The 25,176-nt window shown below is 36.5% G+C and overlaps 1 protein-coding gene across 2 annotated transcripts; it reads left to right on the top strand.

Moving 5' to 3' along the window:
- Window positions 1-2,321: 2,321 nt before the first annotated feature.
- Window positions 2,322-25,176, top strand: LOC127850018 (uncharacterized). Of its 2 annotated transcripts, none has more exons than XM_052382754.1 (8): window positions 2,322-2,763; window positions 5,195-5,289; window positions 6,393-7,471; window positions 7,813-8,148; window positions 8,836-8,883; window positions 22,867-22,933; window positions 23,434-23,513; window positions 24,572-25,176. In XM_052382754.1, the coding sequence occupies exons 1-8, from the start codon at window positions 2,522-2,524 to the stop codon at window positions 24,623-24,625; spliced, it is 2,001 nt and encodes a 666-aa protein (XP_052238714.1). In that variant the 5' UTR covers window positions 2,322-2,521; the 3' UTR covers window positions 24,626-25,176. The 2 variants fall into 2 exon arrangements, with proteins under 2 accessions (XP_052238714.1, XP_052238715.1); XM_052382755.1 differs by having other exon boundaries at window positions 2,322-2,767.

Below are 25,176 nucleotides of genomic sequence, written 5' to 3'. Positions count from 1 at the left end.
GAATAAATGAAAGCTTGACAGATTTTTTTTTTTTAGATGGTCACAGTGACCTTGACCTTTGACCTAGTGACCCAAAAATGGGTGTGGCATGTAGAACTCATCAAGGTGCAGCTACATACATGATGTATGCAGTTTCAAAGTTGTAGGTTGAAGCACTTTATTTTTAGAGCCAATGTTCAAAACCTTGACAAAATGTTAAGGATTTAGCACGATGTGGACGGCGGACAAGTCAAGCTGGCTACGACAATACCTCGGGTTTTCTCCGAAAAACAGCCGAGCTTAAAATGATGTTGCATGAAACAATCCAGCATCAGAAATGTGCATGCACATCAAGAGAATAGGTGACATAACTATATACACAAATACCTTGTCCCACTTGGATGCTAATTTTTTTCAAATCTTATATGCTAAATGCTTGTTGAGTTGTGGGTTATTTTCATAAAGTTGTTATTCCACATTTGTTTAATAAATATATGACTATGACTCATTTTAAACATTATTATTAACCTTAGGTTATTTGCTGCTTTTTTCCAAATGTCTATTGTCTGAAATGATAACAAATAATTGTGTTGATAGTGTCAAACCCCCATCTTGAAAATAGGTTCTTCATGAGTCGTGCATTCTGATTGGCTATTCCAATATCAAGATTTGCATACTATAAATAGCCTTGAAACTCACATTGCAGGAGAGGTTAATTAATTGTGAAACAATTTTGATGATGGGGTATGAAAAATACTCGTACATGAACGATTTTGTGTTGCTTAGCCTTAGGAACACTATATGAACAATATTAACCAATAGGAAATATTAGATGAATTACAATATATTGACCTGTTTCTGTCTCATTTTTTATCAGCAATGCATTGGTGGATGTGTCAAAACATTTTCCGTAACAAACTGCATCATAATTATTCATATGGGAACGTTCTATCAAGAGATTTCACGCTATCTTCATACCCATTGTCGATAAGAACCCACGACTCAACAAGAACCTACCATAATCTACCATAATCGTAACATAATTATACATGCATGTAGAAATTTATTTGAACAAATTGTGAATGTGTTTTTTTGTAATTCTTGAGCACTTTTATGTGTCCATGTTGCTAAAAGAAGAATAACAGTTAAAACAGAAACAATTGTTAAATTGTAAATGCAAGTTATAAAAATGTTTGCTACATGTAAATGTTTCAGTTTGTATAAATATGTTCAGTGAATTTAAGTTTTGTTAGCCTAATGCCTATTGCTTTCGAGTAATCTCCCTTTTCAGATGTGATGTCTCAATACCAGATAAACAACGTGTGTAGTGGATGTTATTGCAGATGTGTATGAAAATGTTGGCTTTGCATGGTGACACAATTCTGACATGGATTTAACAGGAAATTATTAAATCTTAGAAGATTATGAGATGGATCATTTTTTTTGCTGCATTTTTTTGCATTAAATGGGCCTTTTCACTTTTGGGTAAACTGACAAAATTGAAAAAAGTTGTTTCAGATTCGCACATTTTCGTTTTAGTTATGATATTTGTGAGGAAACAGTAATACTGAACATTTACTATGCTCTAAAATAACCATCATATGCATCTTGTGACGATTTAAAAACCCGAAAATTATAAAGCGTTGCAACGCGAAACAAATTAATAATTTGGAGAGTTCTGTTGTTGTCGTTACATTCTGTGAAACTACGAGGATTGTTTATATAAAGTATAAAATACATCAGGCATTGTATCCGGAACGATGGCCGAGTGGTCTAAGTGGGTACTACTTTTACTCCAGGACTCCAGGGGTCAGTGGTTTGAGCTCTGCTGAGGGTTACCTTCTTTTTTTTTTCTTTTTTTTTTATTCTTGATTTTTTATTGGAGCTTTTTATATCAAATGTTTACATTTATCAATATAAAGCATTTTATGACAAACTTTAAAACATGTCAAAATCTGTGAAAAGGCCCCTTTAATTCAGCAATTTTGACATAGATTTGATGGGACTTAAATAATTATTTAAAGGTAAATGATTTATTGCTGTATTGTCTGCATTTATTTAGAAATGTTTTTTTACTTGTTTGCTTAACTGCTTGATACAGGGTAATCAGAGGATGACATCCATAATATCAGTCATTAAAATTCAAAAAATGATATTCAATTTTCATATCATCATGTATAGAACTAATACTATATACCAGTTGGACGAAACGTCCAACCCCTCCTTACACAGATATCAGTGGCACGTACCGGTAGTGGCACGAAACGACCATGACCCGTCTTTGCCATGATCGAGTGGCGCATTATTACGAACATGATTGAGTACGGTTTAGACGTTGGTTTTAAGAACATAACGTTCACAAATGCATTATTTGCTATGTATATTATGCCAAATTTTGCATTACTTAAACGAACACCAGTAAAAATACATACGTGTGCATATATATAGGCTAACTAAACCTCAATATTGAGTGAGCATCAATGTTGATTTATTTTCAGCGTTGTTATAAAATTTATTGTTTTGCGATACTTGCAAAACTAAGATGGCAGCCCTCATGAGCAATTTTATACGAGTTCGTTTACGATACGATTCGAAAAGTTACACCAATGCCTGGATGCTTATTGATACACACAAGCATGTGTGTATTGAAAATATTATCGATGATCTAAAAGTTCGGAATGACATAAACAAAGAAACAAAAATGACACTATGGATTGGCGAGTTTATTCTGCCTCATGACGAACCAACACTGATTTTAAAAGACGAGGATGAAATAATAGTCCGGCATGTATATATCTTCACCTATGCATTTAAGATCAATTATAGAACAAATTAAATATAAACTATATTGTCAAGAATGACTTCTTAGACGCCAAGTGAATAAAGAGCTTTTTTTTCAATAGACAATGCTTGAGCCCCTAGATTGAATTTGTTGGCTTGTCAACGCTTGTTTATGGCTTGTTTATGGCTCTGAAAGTTTAACTTGTAAAAACAACGAAAGTATCTTTATATACGTTCTTTTCTGGACCATGGTACTCTCTTTCTGCTAACACAATTTTCATAGGACACCTGATCATTAACTATTACAAGTTGCATTTTACACATTAATAATTAATCATTTAAGTGTCTTTAAAATAAACATAATTTGTTTGAACCTCCCGCATTAATATAGTTAACAATACTTTGAATATCACTTGCTATACACCTACAACCTTGAGATTGATATAATTTGCTCAGAATCGCCACATTCATACATTCTATGCATCATTGTAATATTGTTATGATGAATTGTGGATGAGACTTAAATAAACTAATCAACTAATAAACTTGACTTATAACGTGTGAAAGACCTTGAAACTTATACAATTATAATTGCAAGTGTTGGTTATTTGTATGTTAGGTCTATAATATTATGACCTCGCTATAAGTTGCGCACTTCCCTTCAAAAACATGTGTTGAAGTGCAATATTGTGTTCATTGTTAAAAACAGACTTCAGTTTTGTGGGATATAAATATCGTGCTAAGAAAATAATTAATTGAATAGTAAGTTTAAAACTGACAGAAATGCTGTTGTTATTCCAATGTTTGTAATATTAATATCACATCTTCCTTTTTAGAAAATATTTTTAATAGAAAACAAACAAGAAGTTTTGTTTTTTATTTGGGGAGGGGGGGGGGGGTCTTCTTTGAGAATTTACACAACTATCAGAGATTTTTTTAGTCGCCGCTTCGTCTGTCCGTCCATGTGTCTGTGTGTCCGTCCGTGCACAATTTTATCCGGGCTATTTCTCAGCAACTAATGACCGGAATTCAATGAAACTTTATGGGAAGCTTCACTACCAAGAGGAGATGTGCATATCATCAGCGGGTTCTAGTCGGATGATTTTTTCACAGAGTTATGGCCCTTTGAAATTTTCCACTAACTGTACATATAGTGCAATTCTTGTCCGGGCTATTTCTCAGCAACTAAAGACCGGAATTCAATGAAACTTTATGGGAAGCTTCACTACCAAGAGGAGATGTGCAAGTTATCAGCGGGTTCAGGTCGGATGACTTTTCACAGAGTTATGGCCCTTTGAAATTTTCCATTAACCGTATGTATAGTGCAATTCTTGTCCGGGCTATTTCTCAGCAACTTATGACCGGAATTCAATGAAACTTTATGGGAAGCTTCACTACTAAGAGGAGATGTGCATATTATCAGGGGGTTCTGGTCGGATGATTTGTCACAGAGTTATGGCCCTTTGAAAATTTCTATTAACTGTACATATAGTGCAATTCTTGTCCGGGCTATTTCTCAGCAACTAATGACCGGAATTCAATGAAACTTTATGGGAAGCTTCACTACCAAGAGTAGATGTGCATATTATCAGCGGGTTCTGGTCGGATGATTATTCACAGAGTTATGGCCCTTTGAAATTTTCCATTAACTGTACATATAGTGCAATTCTTGCCTGGGCTATTTCTCAGCAACTAATGACCGGAATTCAATGAAACTTTATGGGAAGCTTCACTCCTAAAAGGAGATGTGCATATTATCAGCGGGTTCTGGTCGGATGATTTTTCACAGTGTTATGGCCCTTTGAAATTTTATATAAAAAATTCTTGTCCCCCAACTACTGTGCCCTCAAGACGTTTCCTTTTATCTGAATATATAGTGCAATATTGTGACAAAAAAAACTTTCGGGAGCATCACCTGTCTCCGACGGTTTCTTGTTTAAATATATTTTCTTATTTGGGGGTCGTGGCTATCAGCAAAAGTTCAAATGTAAATCAGACCAAACACTATTCACATCATTAAAAAATAATCTAACTGTCCAGCAATCTTAACCACCTTTGAAAATAATGTCACTTTACATGATTCCTCTCAAAATGTTAATGTTTTATATCTGATTATTTCCATAAACTTTTGTATCTGTTCTACTAAATTATTAAAATGAATAAAATTGTTTTTCATTTATATTGATCTCTGTAATCACCAAGTTCATAATTTTGCAGAAAGGAATTTTGTTGCAAATTGTAATTACAATTAAGAGTTCAAATGCGATCATACAGAAATGTTTTAATAAAATCAGTAAATAAAAGGAATAAGAATTTTAAAAGTATATTAGTAAAAATGCTGTTAATTTATGGTAAAATAAAAGTATACGTTGTACGTATTATATAAGGATGTTTTCTTAAATTGTATCTTTATTATTTTTTTATTTTTATAAAGGTTAGGAGAAAGTTGCAGCAGCTTGAGCAAAGAAAAGCATCCAAGGAAAAGGAAGTCCGTGAGAAATACTGCAGAAGATATTGACATAAAATCAGGTCAATGTTTGATTTGTGTTTTTCCTTTTTAAAGTCCATGGGTTTTTATGCCCCCTTTCGAAGAAAAGGGGTATATAGTTTTCGCACTGTCCGTCAGTCTGTCTGTCAGTCGCTCACACTGTTCGTGTCCGCTCTCTAATTCAAATAGTTTTCATCCGATCTTTACCAAACTTAGTCAGAAGTTGTATCAGGACAATATCTAGGTCAAGTTCGAATATGGGTCATGCCGGGTCAAAAACTAGGTCACAGGGTCACTTATTGAATATTGAATATAGCAACTTGATATTTGGCATGCATGTGTATCTCATTGAGCTGCACATTTTGAGTGGTAAAAGGTCAAGGTCATCCTTCAAAGTCAAAAGTCAAAAAATACAATCCCAGGGAATTAATAAGCTTTAAAAGGTAGATAATTTCTAAACCTGCCAAATGATATATTGACATTTTATTTCAAAGCGGCCCAATAGGGGGCAAAGTGTTTCTGACAAACACATCTCTTGTTCTGCTATATAATAAAGGCCGTAAAACGGACCCAATCCCAAAGCAAACGGACCTGATCCCAAACCGAAAATATAAAAAAAATCCCAATTTCCCACAAAAAAAATTTTTGTTAGAAAGAAGTCTCTTATGACTTATGATTATTAGACTCTACAGCTCAACTTAATTTTTTAAACATCCTACAAAATATATAACTGTTATTTATATGAATTGTGTCAATATTTGTTGATAAAAAAAATCCCAATTTGGTCCTTTTTTTTTATAAATAATTCCCAAATTTGCCACTTTTCGATTAAAAAAATCAAAATTTGACCAGACTCCTTTTCCCAAAATGCCTAGAAAAACACTATAAACATCAAATTATTACATTTACAATCCAATACAATGTTGAATTGTTTGGAAAATTGTGATCTTTGACAAAATTATATAGCTTCTGGGTAGACAATTATAGAAAAAATAATAGAAATGTATTGGTTATTTCTGTGTAAGGTAAAACAGTTGAATGATTTTATTGTTGTGGTTTACTCTTAATTTTGGAGGTATTTATAGTACTTACATGACTACACAAGAAGTTAGAAATAGTTATAGTTATTTTATACTCATTGCAGAACAAAATGAAGACCTCCTAATAAAGAAAGCAAAGAAAGATGCTGATCTGCGTAAAGCTGGTATACAAGAAACTACAGATAATATTGAAAGGCATAAAAAGAAGAAAAAGAGTAAACATAACAAAGCATCCGGATCATGTGATGATACTGATAATCTTGGCAAAGTTGGCTTGATGTCCATACACAAAAACAGCAGTATGTTGAAGAATGGTACAGACTTAACAGTTGGTAATCAAGCATTAAATGCAAGTCATGTCGATAAGGTAGATTCCAAACAAAACAGTGTTGACAGTGCGAGTCATGGCGATAAGGAAGAATCCAAACAAAATAGTGTTGACAGTGCAGAAGAGACAAATGATACTTGTCATACAGCTGAAATTCATAAAAGGAGAAGAATCAGAAAGCGTAAAAGAAAAAACAAGAAATCTGTTCAAGTGGTTGATAACTTATCAAACTTAACAAATAACAATTCTTTGAATATGGTTCAAGAAGGTGACACATTTTTTGGCAGGTTACCTGACAAGTTGGAACCTCCAAAATATTATAGAGCTGGTTACAGAAATCTGAAAACATATCAAGCTCAACCTAATTTGCACCGAAAATTTGATTCAGGGTCGGATGTTGAAGAAGGCAGCTTGGAGCAGTACAATTTCCTTAGTAAACCTCAACAGTCTGACCACAGTGTTGATGGTCATCAGTTGGTTGACATCTCATGGGAAGATGACATGCAAAATAACACGTTCACTGCAATTAAAATTGAATCTTCTGACACAATGTATAATTCAAACAATCATAACACTCACAATGCCATGCTCACTGACCAAACAGAATACACCAATGGTCACGTTGAAGCCAGCGTCTCCATACCTGGTCAGAAAATTCCTGCCACCCAGTGGGGCAGGGCTTCCAACTTGTCAGAGACCAGCACACCTGCAGAGCCTGTCAAGCTGACACAAGTCACACTGGGTAATGGTGCCGCCCTGTTTACACGACAACGAGCAGCGAGGCCCCCTAATAATGAGTTGAGTAAAGAACAGCAGTTGAATGATAACGCCTACAACAAGTCAACCATTTTCAAAGTAAGCAATCATTGACAATTCTTGTATCTAATTCAATGTTTATACATCTGGTATAAGGAATTGCTGGTTCCCATTGTCTTGTCTTGTTCTCAAAAAGTCAAGGCCAACAACTTGGCTTAAACACCAAATAAGTGGACGTTTAGTTTGACAGTAAAAGCAGAACATTTATTGAACAATTGGTAATATTCATGACTGCAATAACACTTTAAATTAGACTCAACAATTCTTTGTCAGAAAAAAGAATGATGATTAATTTTATTTTTCAATGTTTCCTTACAAATCATTTACATGTAACAGTAACAATTGTAACTGACTTTCTCTTTGGTAATTTCTTTTCTCAGAATGACAGAAAAGGAAATCCTGTCGAACCAGAATCTCCTTGCCATTTCCCTGCTACTAGAACTGCACAAAGTTTATGTACCCCAGAAAATGTGTGGAAAGTCCCAGATAAAAAAGCAAACAACAACAGTGCTATGCAAGAATTCATGCATGCACTGGTTTCTCCCTTTGCATCAGAAATGCATGTTCCAAGTGGGTCACCAGTGCCTGTAAAGTCCAATAATAATCCGCAGAGTCTGGTAAACACCGATGTCGGCGTCGATACAAATGCTGCAAACTTCTACAAACTTCCGCCTTTGGTGGGAATTCCAAGTGTTGGGGATAAAATTGTGTACAAGGTATTTATTATTTCATTCGGTTAAGAAATTAAAGTGGTATTATTTTTTGTCCCCTACTGGTTTCACCGGAGGGGACTTATGGTTTGCGCTTTGTGAGTCTGTCTGTCTGTCACACTTTCCTGGATCCTGCGATAACTTAAAAAGTTGTTCTTTTTTTTTTCATGAAACTTGAAACATGTATAGATGGCAATATGGACATTATGCACATCATTTCATTTTGTTCCTAGGTCAAAAATTCTGGTTGCTATGGCAACAAAAAATAAATTCTGACAATGGTGGAGCCGGTAGGGGACATATATTGCTTGGCAATAGTCTTGTTTTTTATCATTTTGTGTTTTATACATGGACATTTTAATACAACATATGTTTTATACAATTTTACTAATGAATAACTTTAAAAACTAACTATAAGACAGTTGCACGCCAAGCAACCCACAAAATAATCAAGGTACATTTATAAAATTTCTGGTAAGATAAGGTGTCTAAGAGAATATTAAGGTTTGTCATTCGTTTGAATTTTGTGTTAGATTTGAATGAAAATTTTGTGAATTCCTTTTTTCTATGTAATTTGCAAGAGGGCAATAAATGCAATATTTTAACATACATATACATTAGTACTGTACAAACCTGTTGCGTTTTTTTGTTGATAGTTTCTGCCATTTCATTTGTGTTTCCACATTTCCCTAGATCCTGGAGATATCGGCTAGCTGCACCCCAGAAGTGTCCGACTTTAAGGTAAACTTCAATATTTTCAATTTATTTAAACTAATTTTCTCTGTATAACATATATATATATATATATATATATATATATATATATATATATATATATATATATATATATATTATATGTGTAGAATACAGATACTACTGCACAAACCACTGACTCATCAGCTGGGAACTGCCTATCATCAGGTGTTTCTATCCTTTAATCCCAGGACGCTCTCCGGGCAGTGGATCCGTAGTGTTGGCCAAACACTACGGGTCAGTGGTTTAGCGTCCAGCTCTTCTCCTCTCGCATCATCCACAGCCAGTTGGATGCTTTTTCTGCAGCTTGTCCAAGTCTGCCTACAGCCCTCTTCCTGTCACCTCCCTTGATCCCAATGTTGCTGAGCATTCTCCATACTGATTGGCCTGGAAATCCTCTGCACCCTATTTCAACGGGGAACAGCCAGGCACTCCAACCACGACTTTTACACTGTTCTTGTAGCTCAGTGTACTTTCCCAATTCCCGCTCGTAGGCCTCATCACACCTAGTCTCCAAGGCTACAGTGAGTTCTATCATCACCGGTTTCTTGTCCTTGGGAGACCATATAACTATGTCTGGTCTCTGTGTGGTATGGACTATGTCTGGGAATACCAGCTGTTTTCCTAGGTTGACCTTCATCTCCCAACGCTCTGATTCATCAAGGATAGATGTTGCTGCGGTTCTTGCCTTCTTGGCAGTTTGTCCTTCTTTGACGAATTTGATTGTTGGTACTGCCTTCTTGTTGGTAGGTCTTGTCTTCCTTCTCTCCCGCTCTAGTATGTCTGCTAGCTCCTTGAGGACTGTGTCGTGCCTCCATCTGTAGCGGCCTTGTGTTAGCGCTGTCTGGCAAGATGAGAGGGTGTGCTGCATGGTTCCTGGTTTGTCGCACAGCTGACACTTTGGGTCTTCCACTAACCCCCATCTGTGTAGATTGACTGGAGATGGCAGCAGATCATATACGGATCTCAGTAGGAATTTGAGTCGTAGTGGTTCGTAGTGCCAAATGTCTACCCATGTCAGGTGTCTTTCTGTGGTCTGCCATTGTGTCCATGCGAACTGCCCTCCCATCCCGACTGCTCTGGCGCGCCTGTCTTCCTCTTCTGAAAGCCTGATCTCATACTGGACCATTTGGCTTCTTTCTTTCTTACCGGCAGTGCTTCAGCGTTGTGGTTTTGAACTGCCCAGGCCTTGTCTTCCTATAGCTGTGGTGCCTACGATGTCTTTGTGTCGTAGCCTGCTTTCTGCCTGGGCAACTGCCTGGCTTGCTGACCACTTTCGCCCTGTGCGTGTCTCGATGCCTGCCTTCCATATCATGTCATCTGATGATTCTTTGAGGGTTACCACCAGTCTTCCTTTGGCAACCTTGAACTCTTCAACTAGTGAGGTCATTGGGAGTTGAAGTTGGTTGGTTCTGCCATACAGTCCAATGCTGGTGAAACTAGGAGGGGCACCAAGCCATCTCCGGAGATGCCGGTTGATCACTCTCTCGAATCCTTCTACAGTGGTTGTAGCTATCTCGTACAGCATAAGGGGCCACATAAGCCTAGGAAGTAACCCATGTTGGTAGAGCCATGCCTTAAACTTGCCCGGGAGTCCTGTCTGGTCTATAAGCTTCAGGCAATCTTGGAGCTGGTTTTTGACTCTAGTGATGTTGTTAGTGTCCTTCAGTCTGGCCTAGTACCACTTGCCGAGGCACTTGACTGGACTGTCAATAATGGATGGAATGTCTTCCCCTTGCACCTGTAGAGTGAATCTTTTGGTGACCTTTCCCTTCTTTATGATCAGGCTCCTTGACTTCTTGGGTTTGAACTTCATTCATGCCCATGTGACCGTGTCCTGTAGGGCTGTTAGTACCCAGCGGGCCTGTACATGTGTGGTGGTAGTGATGGTCAGGTCATCCATGAACCCCCTGCTGGATGGGAGGTGTATACCTGACGCTGTTTTTGGTCCTCTGGTTTCCCTCTTCGCGGCATTGATGATCAAGTTCATGCCCATCACGAATAGTACCACTGAGATGGTGCAGCCAGTTACTATCCCCTTCTCTAACCTCTGCCATGGCGTTGTCTGGTCACCGATTGAGAATCGAAGCTGTATGCCATCAAAGTAGCCATTTATGATCCCCTGTATATGCTCTGGGATATGATAGTGCTTCATTGCTTCTTCAATAAGCTTGTGTGGTATGGAGCCATAGGCGTTGGCGAGGTCTAACCAGACGACTGTGAGGTCATTGGCGTTCACCTTTGCTTCACGGATGATCTGACTGATGGCACTGGAGTGTTCAATGCAGCCAGAGAAGCCCGGAACCCCCCCTTTCTGTAATGATGTGTCAATGTACTGATTGGTTGTCAGGAACGTGGTCATTCGTCTTGCCAGGACAGCAAAGAATATTTTCCCCTCCACATTCAACAGTGAAATGGTTCGGAATTTGGTCACATGTTTGGAGCCCTTTTCCTTTGGAGTAAATATTTCCTCTGCCTGTTGCCAACAATCTGGGACTTTTCCTTTCCTCGATATCACCTTAAGTAGGGTCCATAGTCTTCGTAGTAGCATCGGGCACATCTTGTATACTTTATAGGGTATACCGTTTGGTCCTGGTGCGGAGCCGCTTCTTGCTTTCTTCACTACATCAGATACTTCCTTCATTGTGGGTTCTTTTATGTTTAGTGGAATTGTGGGTTCTGGGACTGGTTCAATTCTTGGACAGCTTCCTGGATTATCTCTTGCTGGATCGGAGTGTGTGTCCTTTAGATGCTGTTGTATCTCCTCCATACTGCTTTCAAGCTTCCCAGATTTTTCTTTGTCTAGGAGTCCTTTGGAAAACTAGTATGGATATGCTATGAACTCAGCTCGCCTCTTGGCTTAGCTTCTTCCGCTTGTCTCGGAGCTGTTCTGCCTTACGAAGATCGGTCAGTTTCTGTTTGAGTTCATCTCTAAGCTGCTGAAGTCCGGGTCTTTCCTCTATATTTGCTTTTTGGTAGGATTTCCTCAGTGACTTCAGCTCTTTCCTAATCTCTGTGATCTGTCGTTGTCTTCTATTTGGCTGTGCAGGGGTTCTGGTGGGTTTCCATTTCACCTCACCAAATCGTTCTTTGCCGATAAAGTGGACAAGGTTGGTCAGAGACTTCAGTTTCTTCTCTGCTGGCCCTTGGAGTGTTGTTTCCAGGATGGTGTTGAGGTCTTCATCAAACTGTTTCCACAGGTTCCTGTCACTTGTCTTGGGCCATGTAATTCTAACCTTCTGAGCTGTGGCATTAGTATTGGAAGCTGTATTTCGGGTGTTGTGCTGTGTGTCTGTGTTTGGCCTCAGATCTTCTGGAGTACCTAAAAGCTCTAGAAGAGGGTAATCTTCTTCGAAGATGTCGCTGACTTGCGAGACAATATCAGGATCTGCTGAATTGGTGTGTGGCTTCTCAGCTGCGTAGAGGTCCCCAGTACTGTGGGTTGAGTCCTGACTAGGATCCTCCAACGTCTCACCAGATGTAAAATCTGAGCGTTGCCGCTGCCTTGCCGTGCTCCCGCATGCCGTTCTCCCTTGATGAATACGCAAGCCTCTAAGGTTCTTGCACACCTTTCCACATCTACACTTCACCTCTGCCTTTGTTCCGGTCAATGTCGATTGGACTAGCCATGTCGTTGTCGTTGAATCCGTCTGATGGAGTCTCTCATCCTCCCCCCCTCTCGGGAGACTCTGGGGGTATTCTTCTGTATCGGAGTCTGTAGCTTGATAGTGGGTGTCTTCTCACGAAGACTGCAATCTGGGATGCTACCCCGTCATGCCCCGGGTCCAGTCTGTTCCTGGTGTCATCTGTCTCTCCAGTGTCACTGTTCTATTCTCAGTCGTCATCCAGTCTTTCCTGGAAGTCACTGGTTGCCCAGATATATGATGTGTAGAATACAGATACTACTGCACAAACCACTGACTCATCAGCTGGGAACTGCCTATCATCAAGTGTTTCTATCCTTTAATCCCAGGACACTCTCCGGGCGATGGATCCATAGTGTTGGCCAAACACTACGGGTCAGTGGTTTAGCGTCCAGCTCTTCTCCTCTCGCATCATCCACAGCCAGTTGGATGCTTTTTCTGCAGCTTGTCCAAGTCTGCCTACAGCCCTCTTCCTGTCACCTCCCTTGATCCCAATGTTGCTGAGCATTCTCCATACTGATATATATATATTACATGCATATGCGTATCCAGTCAGACTTTTTAATTGACTGTATATGCTTATGTAGGTTTCAAGGTAAGTATTTTCTTTGCAGCTGATGTTTTTGTTTTGTTTTTTCCAGTGCAAACTTTTTTTTTTTCTGTAGAATATAACATACATACGTTGAAAATTACATACATACATAGACATTTACATACATACAACTTTTTTTATATAATATTAAGAATTTCATAAACAAAGTATTTCATATATAAGTAGTAAGTGCTGAATTGCATGATATAAAAAAATGTATACACAGTGTTTACAAAAAACTTATGTGATAAACATTATTTGTATTCTATGTTATTGTTAGTAATGTCAGTATATGAGATGTTAGTAAATATTTTAACAAGGGACCAGATTGAGATGTTAGTAAATATTTTAACAAGGTACCAGATTTCTTATTCTTCATCTGATTTAATTATGCCCCCCTTCGAAGAAGAGGTGGTATATTGCTTTGCACATGTCGGTCGGTCCGTTGGTCTGTCCACCGAATGGTTTCCGGATGATAACTCAAGAACACTTACGCCTAGGATCATGAAACTTCATAGGTACATTGATCATGATTGCAGATGACCCTTATTGATTTTCAGGTCACTAGGTCAAAGGTCAAGGTCACTGTGACTAGAACCAGTAAAATGGTTTCCGGATGATAACTCAAGAAAGCTAACGCCCAGGATCATGAAACTTCATAGGTTCATTGATCATGACCTGCAGATGACCCCTATTGATTTTCAGGTCACTAGGTCAAACGTCAAGGTCACGGTGACTTGACACAGAAAAATGGTTTCCGGATGATAACTCAAGAACGCTTACGCCTAGAATCATGAAACTTCAAAGGTACATGGATCATGACTCGCAGATGACCCCTATTGATTTTCAGGTCACTAGGTCAAAGGTCAAGATCACAGTGACTCGAACCAGTAAAATGGGTTCTTTATGATAACTCAAGAACACATACGCCTAGGATGATGAAACTTCATAGGTAATTTGATCATGACTCTCAGATGACACCTATAGATTATCAGGTCACTAGGTCAAAAGTCAAGGTCATGGTGACTCGAACCAGAAAAATGGTTTCTGGATGATAACTCAAGAACGCTTACGCCTAGGATCATGAAACTTCATAGGTACATTGATCATGACTCGCAGATGACTCCTATTGATTTTCAGGTCACTAGGTCAAAGGTCAAGGTCACGGTGACTCGAAAGAGTAAAATGGTTTCTGGATGATAACTCAAGAACGCTTATGCCTAGGATCATGAAACTTCATAGATACATTGATCATGACTCGCAGATGACCCCTATCAATTTTCAGGTCACTAGGTCAAAGGTAAAGGTCATGGTGACTTGACACAGTAAAAAGGTTTACGGATGATAATTCAAGAAAGCTTACGCCTAGGATCATGAAACTTCATAGGTACATTGATCATGACTCGCAGATGACCCCTTTTGATTTTCAGGTCACTAGGTCAAAGGTCAAGGTCACGGTGACTCGACACAGTAAAATGGTCTCCAGATGATAACTCAAGAAAGCTTATGCCTAGGATCATGAAACTTGATAGGTACATTGATTATGACTGGCAGATGACCCCTATTGATTTTCAGGTCACAAGGTCAAAGGTCAAGGTCACAGTGACAAAAAACGTTTTCACACAATGGCTGCCACTACAACTGACAGCCCATATGGGGGGCATGCATGCTTTACAAACAGCCCTTGTTGTATTTTTGTTTATTTCAAAAGCGTGCTTCAAACTATTTACAAGTCCATACTTTGAATGGATGTTTATGCCCCCGAAGGAGGGCATATAGTGATCGGACCGTCCGTCTTTCCATCAAACTTTGCGTTTAGGTTTTATGTTTAGGTTTTGCGTTTAGGTTTCGAAAAATGCTCATAACTTCATGTCGCTTCAAATAGCAACTTGATATTTGGCATGCATGTGTATCTCATGGAGCTGCACATTTTTGGTTTACTTCTATAAAAAATCTCAGCAACAAATTTAAGAATTTCTTGGGTAAATTGACAGTACCAAAACAAATGCATTGTATTTTCAAATTCAATGTTACAAAATGTACATAGATTATTTGCATTTTGAATATAAGGGATTTATTTCCAATATTCTGTGGACTGTCTGCACAAGAGCCATCTGATGTATATTTCCTCAGTAAGATTGAATACAAGTGCATGTTCTTTTTTCCAGGCAATATTACAAAATACAAGTTACATTTTGCATATGTTTGTCTTCTTGTGGACATGTTACTAATTCTGTAATTTAAGTTGGTAATATAGGTCCTTGATTTTTTTTTGTCAAAATTTTGCAGGTCTTCAATAAATCCTTGTACAGTAGGAAATTTACATATGTTTTAACATGTTAGCATATTTCTACCATATTTTCTCTGACAAAAAATACCTCTTTCATATACACATTTAATATAGATATAGCTATTGTTAATTTAAAATTATAATTATTAAATAGAGGCATATCCAGAGTATCATCACAATTTATTATTGGCAGCTTTTCACTTTAGTTTTTCAAAACATCAAAAAAAAAATTTTATTTATATTTTCTTGGCATACATTTAATACATGAAGCCATAAAAGTACTATTGTTTTCATGGTGTCTATTGTTGATGCTGGTAGTGATACAAATAAATGAGTAAGTAAAGGTAGAAACATTTATTTTGATATCTTTTCAAGAGGAGTAATATTTCTGTGATTCCAATGAGTTATTGAACTTGTAATATTTTGGATTTTGTTTTCAATTTTTTTCATTACCATGTTGTCTTAAATATTATTAAACATTATCCCAAGAACTTTAAAGTTAGTTGCTCCCCATGTCAGATTGTATTTAGTTTTTATTGATCTGGAACTATATTTCGTATAGCCTTTCCAAATTAAATAACTTAAGTGTTTTCATGGAATGTTAAGAGGTAAGTTCAGAGTATCTTAAAAATTCATGAAGCATATCAAAGTACAATTAAGAGATGATTTCGATCTGTAAAGAACTAAAGATGTATCATCAGCATACTGGGATATTTTATATTCTATGTCATTTATAGTTATCCCTCTTTGTGTATTCTTATTAAATGGCAAGAATTTCTTCACAATTAATAAAAATGTTAGCGCTTATTGGGGCTCCTTGACAACATCCCCTCTATGCAGAAAGTATGTTACAAGAATCCATTTTTTGTATGGAAGCCATGGAATCATTTGAGAACATAGATATCCATTTTTGAAACATTAGTCCGAAAAAAAAATTGTTTCTATAAACTGTAAAGACTAAGTATCAAATGATTTTTTAAAATCGTTTGTCATAAGTAATCCAGGTAAATTAATATATTCAGCATATGTTAAGATATCGTGAAGAAATCTACTGTTTTCACCCATAAATCGATCTTTAATGAAGCCTGTTTGGAAATTAAAATGGTTGTAAGTTTTTCAGATAACCTCTTTGGGCTTCAGAGCTCCAGATAAGGTTTTGTGAAATTCTTAAATTACTACCAGATTTTCAAAAAGAAATCTTAACTCTGAAATTGTATTCTTAACGTTACTACTAAGTTTTGGAAAATAATTCTTATTTTTTCTAAATGACCTAAAAATAAATAATAATGGTTATTTTCATGCAAAAAAATCTAAATAAACATACTAGCAACTTAATTTATACGAGTTCAACAGTGTCTTTTCAGTATTATACAATTTTAATTTTTCAATACCTTCATATGACCAAACTGTGTTTAGATTTCATGCCTTAGATGCATTTTTACATATTTCACATTTAAAACGGGTCTCCCCTTCAATCTTTTCAACGATTAGCCACGGGACTTGTCCCTTCCACTCGTTCAATGTTTTTTTTTGTGTGTGTTTAAGTTGGGACCCGTCGTGTCGCGTTTTTGTTAAGCTTTTCCGACTGTGTCGGCAACTGAACATACAACATCGTATAAGATCTTTTCTATAATGTATTTCTAAACATTTAACTTCGGCTCACTTTGCGTACAATATGTTAAAAGCGTGGTTTTGGACGCTTTGCAGTTTTTAAGGACGCTCTCTGGGCGCCGCCATTGTTTTTTGACAGATAGACTGAAGGTTACAATACACTAAATGATCGCTTCATGAAGGGCTGTACTCTCTAAAAAAATATCATAGTTGACAGGATGGCATGTTTTACACGTTTTACCATTATTCGGGTGTTATCTTGCGGAGATAATGGTAGGGAATGAATAGGTGTTCACTACTGAATCCCTGAAATATGATACACGTGAAGACTATAGTAAACCATTGCACTAGAAAAGGTTACATTCCACTAAGAAACGGCCGAAAAAAAAAAGTTGCAAAAACAGTCGATTTTGATTTGTGTCAAGTTCTTTCTTGCATTGTACATGACATATCATTTTTATTGCATAAATCGATTCCGCTTAGAATGGCCTTTAAGAAAAGGTATGGTTATGGGGGTCTCTATGTGCAAAATGTTGCATTTATTTTCGCTCAAAGTTGTCGCTTTTACATTGAATTATATAGGGAAACTATTTAGTGTATTATGACCTAAACGCAAAACCAGGTCAAGTCTCAAAGGAGCTGTATTTACAGAAAATCATCATTCTTTTAGTGGGATATGACGCGTTTTGGCGAATTTCACGGAATAAATGCGTTTGTTTCACGAATTTAAGGAGCATCGTGAGTTTTTAAGAAGAAAATACGTTTTCAGTGGAAAATAAGAAAAAAAACGTACAAAAACTCGTCTTGAGCATCTCAAATCGCAACAATTTGTGCTGAACGAGCTCATGAACACGTTTTAATAGTTGTTTACTTCTTTTTCTACATAGCTTGTAACAATATTCCAGTATTTTGACCGATTGTAATTACTTAGGGTAATCGTTTTACGCCTGAACGCCCGTTATAAATTAAAGCTCCGAACGCGAAAGCCACATGGCTTATCAGGCGTTATAATAAAATGCATTTTCAAGCATTTCTACGTGAAAGATCGGTCTGAAAATTGGCATGCACATAGAAAATAGGTTTATACGTATCGAGAAGTGCTTATTTTTCGCGATGTTAACAGTAAACGTTGTCTTATAGGTTACAATACACTAAATGATCGCTTCATGAAGGGCTGTACTCTCTAAAAAAATATCATAGTTGACAGGAAGGCATGTTTTACACGTTTTACCATTATTCGGGTGTTATCTTGCGGAGATAATGGTAGGGAATGAATAGGTGTTCACTACTGAATCCCTGAAATATGATACACGTGAAGACTATAGTAAACCATTGCACTAGAAAAGGTTACATTCCACTAAGAAACGGCCGAAAAAAAAAGTTGCAAAAACAGTCGATTTTGATTTATGTCAAGTTCTTTCTTGCATTGTACATGACATATCCTTTTTATTGCATAAATCGATTCCGCTTAGAATGGCCTTTAAGAAAAGGTATGGTTATGGGGGTCTCTATGTGCAAAATGTTGCATTTATTTTCGCTCAAAGTTGTCGCTTTTACATTGAATTATATAGGGAAACTATTTAGTGTATTATGACCTAAACGCAAAACCAGGTCAAGTCTCAAAGGAGCTGTATTTACAAAAAATCATCATTCTTTTAGTGGGATATGACGCGTTTTGGCGAATTTCACGGAATTAATGCGTTTGTTTCACGAATTTAAGGAGCATCGTGAGTTTTTAAGAAGAAAATACGTTTTCAGAGGAAAATAAGAAAAAAAAACGTACAAAAACTCGTCTTGAGCATCTCAAATCGCAACAATTTGTGCTGAAAGAGCTCATGAACACGTTTTAATAGTTGTTTACTTCTTTTTCTACATAGCTTGTAACAACATTCCAGTATTTTGACCGATTGTAATTACTTAGGGTAATCGTTTTACGCCTGAACGCCCGTTATAAATCAAAGCTCCGAACGCGAAAGCCACATGGCTTATCAGGCGTTATAATAAAATGCATTTTCAAGCATTTCTACGTGAAAGATCGGTCTGAAAATTGGCATGCACATAGAAAATAGGTTTATACGTATTGAGAAGTGCTTATTTTTCGCGATGTTAACAGTAAACGTTGTCTTATAGGTTACAATACACTAAATGATTGCTTCATGAAGGGCTGTACTCTCTAAAAAAATATCATAGTTGACAGGAAGGCATGTTTTACACGTTTTACCATTATTCGGGTGTTATCTTGCGGAGATAATGGTAGGGAATGAATAGGTGTTCACTACTGAATCCCTGAAATATGATACACGTGAAGACTATAGTAAACCATTGCACTAGAAAAGGTTACATTCCACTAAGAAACGGCCGAAAAAAAAAGTTGCAAAAACAGTCGATTTTGATTTGTGTCAAGTTCTTTCTTGCATTGTACATGACATATATTTTTTATTGCATAAATCGATTCCGCTTAGAATGGCCTTTAAGAAAAGGTATGGTTATGGGGGTCTCTATGTGCAAAATGTTGCATTTATTTTCGCTCAAAGTTGTCGCTTTTACATTGAATTATATAGGGAAACTATTTAGTGTATTATGACCTAAACGCAAAACCAGGTCAAGTCTCAAAGGAGCTGTATTTACAGAAAATCATCATTCTTTTAGTGGGATATGACGCGTTTTGGCGAATTTCATGGAATAAATGCGTTTGTTTCACGAATTTAAGGAGCATCGTGAGTTTTTAAGAAGAAAATACGTTTTCAGAGGAAAATAAGAAAAAAAACGTACAAAAACTCGTCTTGAGCATCTCAAATCGCAACAATTTGTGCTGAAAGAGCTCATGAACACGTTTTAATAGTTGTTTACTTCTTTTTCTACATAGCTTGTAACAATATTCCAGTATTTTGACCGATTGTAATTACTTAGGGTAATCGTTTTACGCCTGAACGCCCGTTATAAATCAAAGCTCCGAACGCGAAAGCCACATGGCTTATCAGGCGTTATAATAAAATGCATTTTCAAGCATTTCTACGTGAAAGATCGGTCTGAAAATTGGCATGCACATAGAAAATAGGTTTATACGTATCGAGAAGTGCTTATTTTTCGCGATGTTAACAGTAAACGTTGTCTAATAGGTTACAATACACTAAATGATCGCTTCATGAAGGGCTGTACTCTCTAAAAAAATATCATAGTTGACAGGAAGGCATGTTTTACACGTTTTACCATTATTCGGGTGTTATCTTGCGGAGATAATGGCAGGGAATGAATAGGTGTTCACTACTGAATCCCTGAAATATGATACACGTGAAGACTATAGTAAACCATTGCACTAGAAAAGGTTACATTCCACTAAGAAACGGCCGAAAAAAAAAGTTGCAAAAACAGTCGATTTTGATTTGTGTCAAGTTCTTTCTTGCATTGTACATGACATATCCTTTTTATTGCATAAATCGATTCCGCTTAGAATGGCCTTTAAGAAAAGGTATGGTTATGGGGGTCTCTATGTGCAAAATGTTGCATTTATTTTCGCTCAAAGTTGTCGCTTTTACATTGAATTATATAGGGAAACTATTTAGTGTATTATGACCTGAATACGCCGCTTTTATTGGAAAAAATGCGCTTTGTTAAACAAACCCGATAACCATTCTATATAAGCACCGCAAAGATCTTTAATACGCAAAAAGAACTCAATAAAAATCGATACGAACCGATGTAAAAATAATATTCGTAACTTGATTTTGTAATTCTTAATGGTACGACAAGATTTTAAAATAAATACGTAACGGACTTGAAAATAATTCGTAATTACGAAAATACGACCCTTATCTGGAGCACTGGGCTTGTTTTTTTGAGGGGAATACAAGTTATCATGCCATGTTTTTGTTTTATGAGCAAAGATTTTTAACAAAAGCCTAATTGAGACTTTTCACTATGAAGTGGCCTAACTTATTCCACAATACCTCAAAGAATTCAGCAGTGAATTCAACAGAACCTGGACTTTTATCATGTTTCATATTTATCCCCACGCTTTTTGAAAAGCGTGGGGATATTGTGGTTATCTCCGCTGTCCGTCTGTCTGTCCGTCCTTGCCACTATCTCCTCCTACACTATAAGCACTAGAACCTTTAAACTTACTCACATGGTAGCTATGAGCATATGTGTGACCCTGCACTATTTTGAATTTTGATCTTACGCCTTGGTCAAAAGTTATGTGGATTGGGGTGGGGCCAGGTCAGAGATTTTCACTCATTTTTGTACGCCCGTTTAAAAAAAACGTGACGTATTACAGTTTAACCTTGATGGCGGGCGGGCGGCGTCCACAGCAGTTTCCACTCTCTTATTAAAACAGTTTTTATCCGATCTTCACCAAACTTGGTCAGAAGTTGTATCTAGACAATAATTAGGTCAAGTTTGAATATGGGTCATGTCGGGTCAATAACTAGGTCGCAGGGTCACTTAGTGCATTTCAAGCATTAAACATGGTGTCCGCTCTCTAATTGAAGTAGTTTTCATCAGATCTTCATCAACTTTGGTCAGAAGTTGTGTCTAGATGATGTGTAGGTCAAGTTCAAATATGGGTCATGGTAAAGTTATCAAGTTGTCCAAAGCCTTAAAACGGGTGTATCTTGTGACAGTTTGACACTCTTGTTTTATGTTATTTTACATTAACTTCTTCATTTCTACACCCATTCACTTCAAATTGGTACTGTAAATCTCTTATGACAATGCAGTCAATCTCAACTATGCATGGCCCCATTACCAACCCTGAGGCGCCCCGCCCACACCCACCCAAAATTGCCTTTTACTATAACTTCTACAATTTCTTCACCGATTTACTTCAAATTGATACTGAACATCTCTTATGACAATAGGGTCAATCTCAACTATGTATGGCCCCATTACCAATCCAGGGGCACCCCCACCCACATAGACCACGCCCACCCAAAATTGCCTTTTACTATAACTTCTTCATTTCTACACTGAATTACTTCAAATTGATACTGAACATCTCTTATGACAATACGTTCAATCTTAATTATGCATGGCCCCATTACCAACCCTGGGGCGCCCTCACCCACATAGACCACGCCCACCCGAAATTGCCTTTTACTATAAATTCTTCATTTCTACACCGACTTACTTCAAATTGATACTGAACATATCTTATGACAATACGGTCAATCTTAACTATGCATGGTCCCATTATCAACCCTGGGGCGCCCCCTGGGTCAAACATGTGGCGTGGGGATACGCATTGGCCTCTGCCACGCCATTTCTAGTTTTAAGTGTTATGGATACTTCTTCAATATTAAGCAGCCCTTCTATTGAGTCAGATTGAACTTAATTCCATTTTGGTATATTAATATTACCTAAATAAGCTTTTATATTGTATTTATTTGTTTGACATTTTTATTGTATAATGTTTCATAGAATGAAACAGCTTCTTTAAATTATTGTTTTGCTCTGTCAGCTCATGGTTAGCTTTCATGCCTTTTGTCAGTCATCCGTTGTCAATACTTGAATCGTATAAATTCTTAAAAAGATCACATTTATCGCCCAATTTTCATGGGAAACCTGACTAGACAAATTGTCCCAATGATACTCAGTATTCCGGCACTGTTTAATACTGTGTTATGCGAGGTAAAAATGAGGCCAATATTTAAATTAAAGAAAAAATCCTCGTTCAGTCCAAGTCGGATATTACCCTCATTATGCATGCGTGTTGTATGCTTATCACAAAAACTACAGATCCCTTTATGTAACTTTGAGTTTTATTAATGTATTCTATAGTTCCTGTATGTTGATTTAGACAGAGTTTCTTTATGTGCTGCATCCATGTCTTACAGGTTGCAATAGTAACCAAGGTGAATGATAACCAAATGATAGAGCTTCACAACCAACAACAAACACAAGGTACTTTAATATTCTGTTGGCAGAAACAATTATTGTGGTGGGTATTTCTAAATGTTAGTGACTGTATAGCCATGTGAATGATATTGCAATCAAAAAATGTTTCCCCTCATTTTGTTACGTTTGCAGTGTGTATATGTATATGTGCATCCTATTAGTACATTTAACAAACATTTTAATGATTTTAATGGAAAAGCACTGTCAAATTTAAAAATAAATTATTGCTTGTTTATGATATTTTTTTCTGGAAATGTATCATTTCTTTTAATATCATATAGGTTATGAAAAAGAATCCCTACAATTATGTCATTTATAATCTTGGCTTCAAGAATTCTGATTTGTCTTATATTGATATTCTTTTAACATTTGTTGTAGATTACTTTTTAATCTTCAGATCATTTTTGAAGCTGAATAACACAGTTGAACACAAAACAAGAGCAATTGTTATCATTGACTGTAGTATGTGCTATGTATTGCTTTCAAAACTAGCGCTTCTATTTCAGGGAACGTTATCAACAAGTTTCATGTTGAGATGGAGGACGAGGATGCCATTCTGACAAACTTCCAGCAACCCCAAGATATAGTATGTGACCTGGAAAATATGTGAAATTATTTCATTTTGAACTTATTAAACTATTTAGTTTATTATAAGCAGTGAAATACATTAACAAATAAAAATAAGAATATATCAATAGAAAAAAATCGTACTTTATGTCTCTTTTAGTAATTTATCTTTCAATTTATAAATACAATATAATAAAATGTAAGGTGTGAGAATTCATATCTCATCACATGACATGTAAACTATAGAGCTTTAAAACAATGTTCACAACAACTAATGAAATATCTCCCCTTCATTTATAAAATGCCAACTCACCAAAAACAAAGACATTTTCTAACTTAATCTTGTTTTAGTTTGCCTTCCCGAGGTAAAGGGATTTTAAGAATTTCTGAGGTAAAGGGATATTTAGAATTGCTGAGGTAAATGGATAGTTAGAATTGCTGAGATAAATTGAAATATAGAATTGCTGAGGTAAATGGACATTAACAATTGCTGAGGAAAGAATTGCTGAGGTAAATGGACGTTTAGAATTGCTGAGGTAAATGAAAATTTAGAATAGCTGAGGTAAATAGACATTTAGAATTGCTGAGGTAAATAGACATTTAGAATTGCTAAGGTGTAGGGATAAGGGATTTTTTGAATTACTGAGGTAAAGGGTGTTTAGAAATGCTGAGGTTTATGGATAGTTAGAATTACTGAGGTAAATGGATAGTTTCCATTGCTGAGGTAAAGGGATTGTTAGAATTACTGAGGTAAATGGATAGTTTTCATTTCTGAGGTAAAGGGATTGTTAGAATTACTGAGGTAAATGGATAGTTTCCATTGCTGAGGTAAAGGGATTGTTAGAATTACTGAGGTAAAAGGATAGTTAGAATTTATGTCCTGCTTAGTAAATGAATCTTCCCTATTGATTTGTTAAACAAATATTTCATAATTATAATTGAAAAATACAATTTTGAGATATTTCACATTATCATTGAACATTCAATTATATCTTATACCTCCGCCTCTGTTCTCCTTCATATTTCATTTTAAACGAAACTTTGATTAAATTGAACAAGTTTTCATGTATGTTGCAGGCATGTCTTCATGTAAGCTCGTTGCTGGATGCCAGAATGTTTGAGCGTGCGTGATGGACATTCAACATCTCATCAAATATCTGACCATAAAATGATCACAACAGACTGTGCTATGACCTCTGACTTCGCGCCTATATTTTCTATATGAATTGTTCTCTATGCTACAGAATTTATGATGAACTTTTTATAATTGTTAAGATGTTAGCTGTTATTGTCTTTATAAAACGGGAGACTTGTTTGTGGACATAATCAGTGGGCTGTTTGCATGCAGGACAATTTTTCCTTCTCTCTATTTCAAAATGTTGACATCAGATTATTATGAAACTAGGTAATAATGTTTATGTGCATTATATCTCAATGCCTGATAATCAGGTAGATGGCCATATTCAATTCTGAGTGATGGACATTAAATTCTAAAAAATGTCTGCTCTTAATTCATCAAGTTTCAGTATCATCTTCACAAATCTTGGTCAATTGACCCACACATCAAAGAAAGATTTATTCCAAATAATGTTATAGTGGTAAATATTATGACACAAATGTTTGTGTTTGAACGATCGCCTATCTGTTTATTCTTATGGATAATAAATAAAATCCAATATTTT

Source organism: Dreissena polymorpha, chromosome 11 (genome assembly GCF_020536995.1).
Source record: "Dreissena polymorpha isolate Duluth1 chromosome 11, UMN_Dpol_1.0, whole genome shotgun sequence".
Classification (NCBI taxonomy): domain Eukaryota; kingdom Metazoa; phylum Mollusca; class Bivalvia; order Myida; family Dreissenidae; genus Dreissena; species Dreissena polymorpha.
The sequence above is the reverse complement of the archived record's forward strand: the minus strand, read 5'-3'. Positions and strand labels throughout refer to the sequence as shown.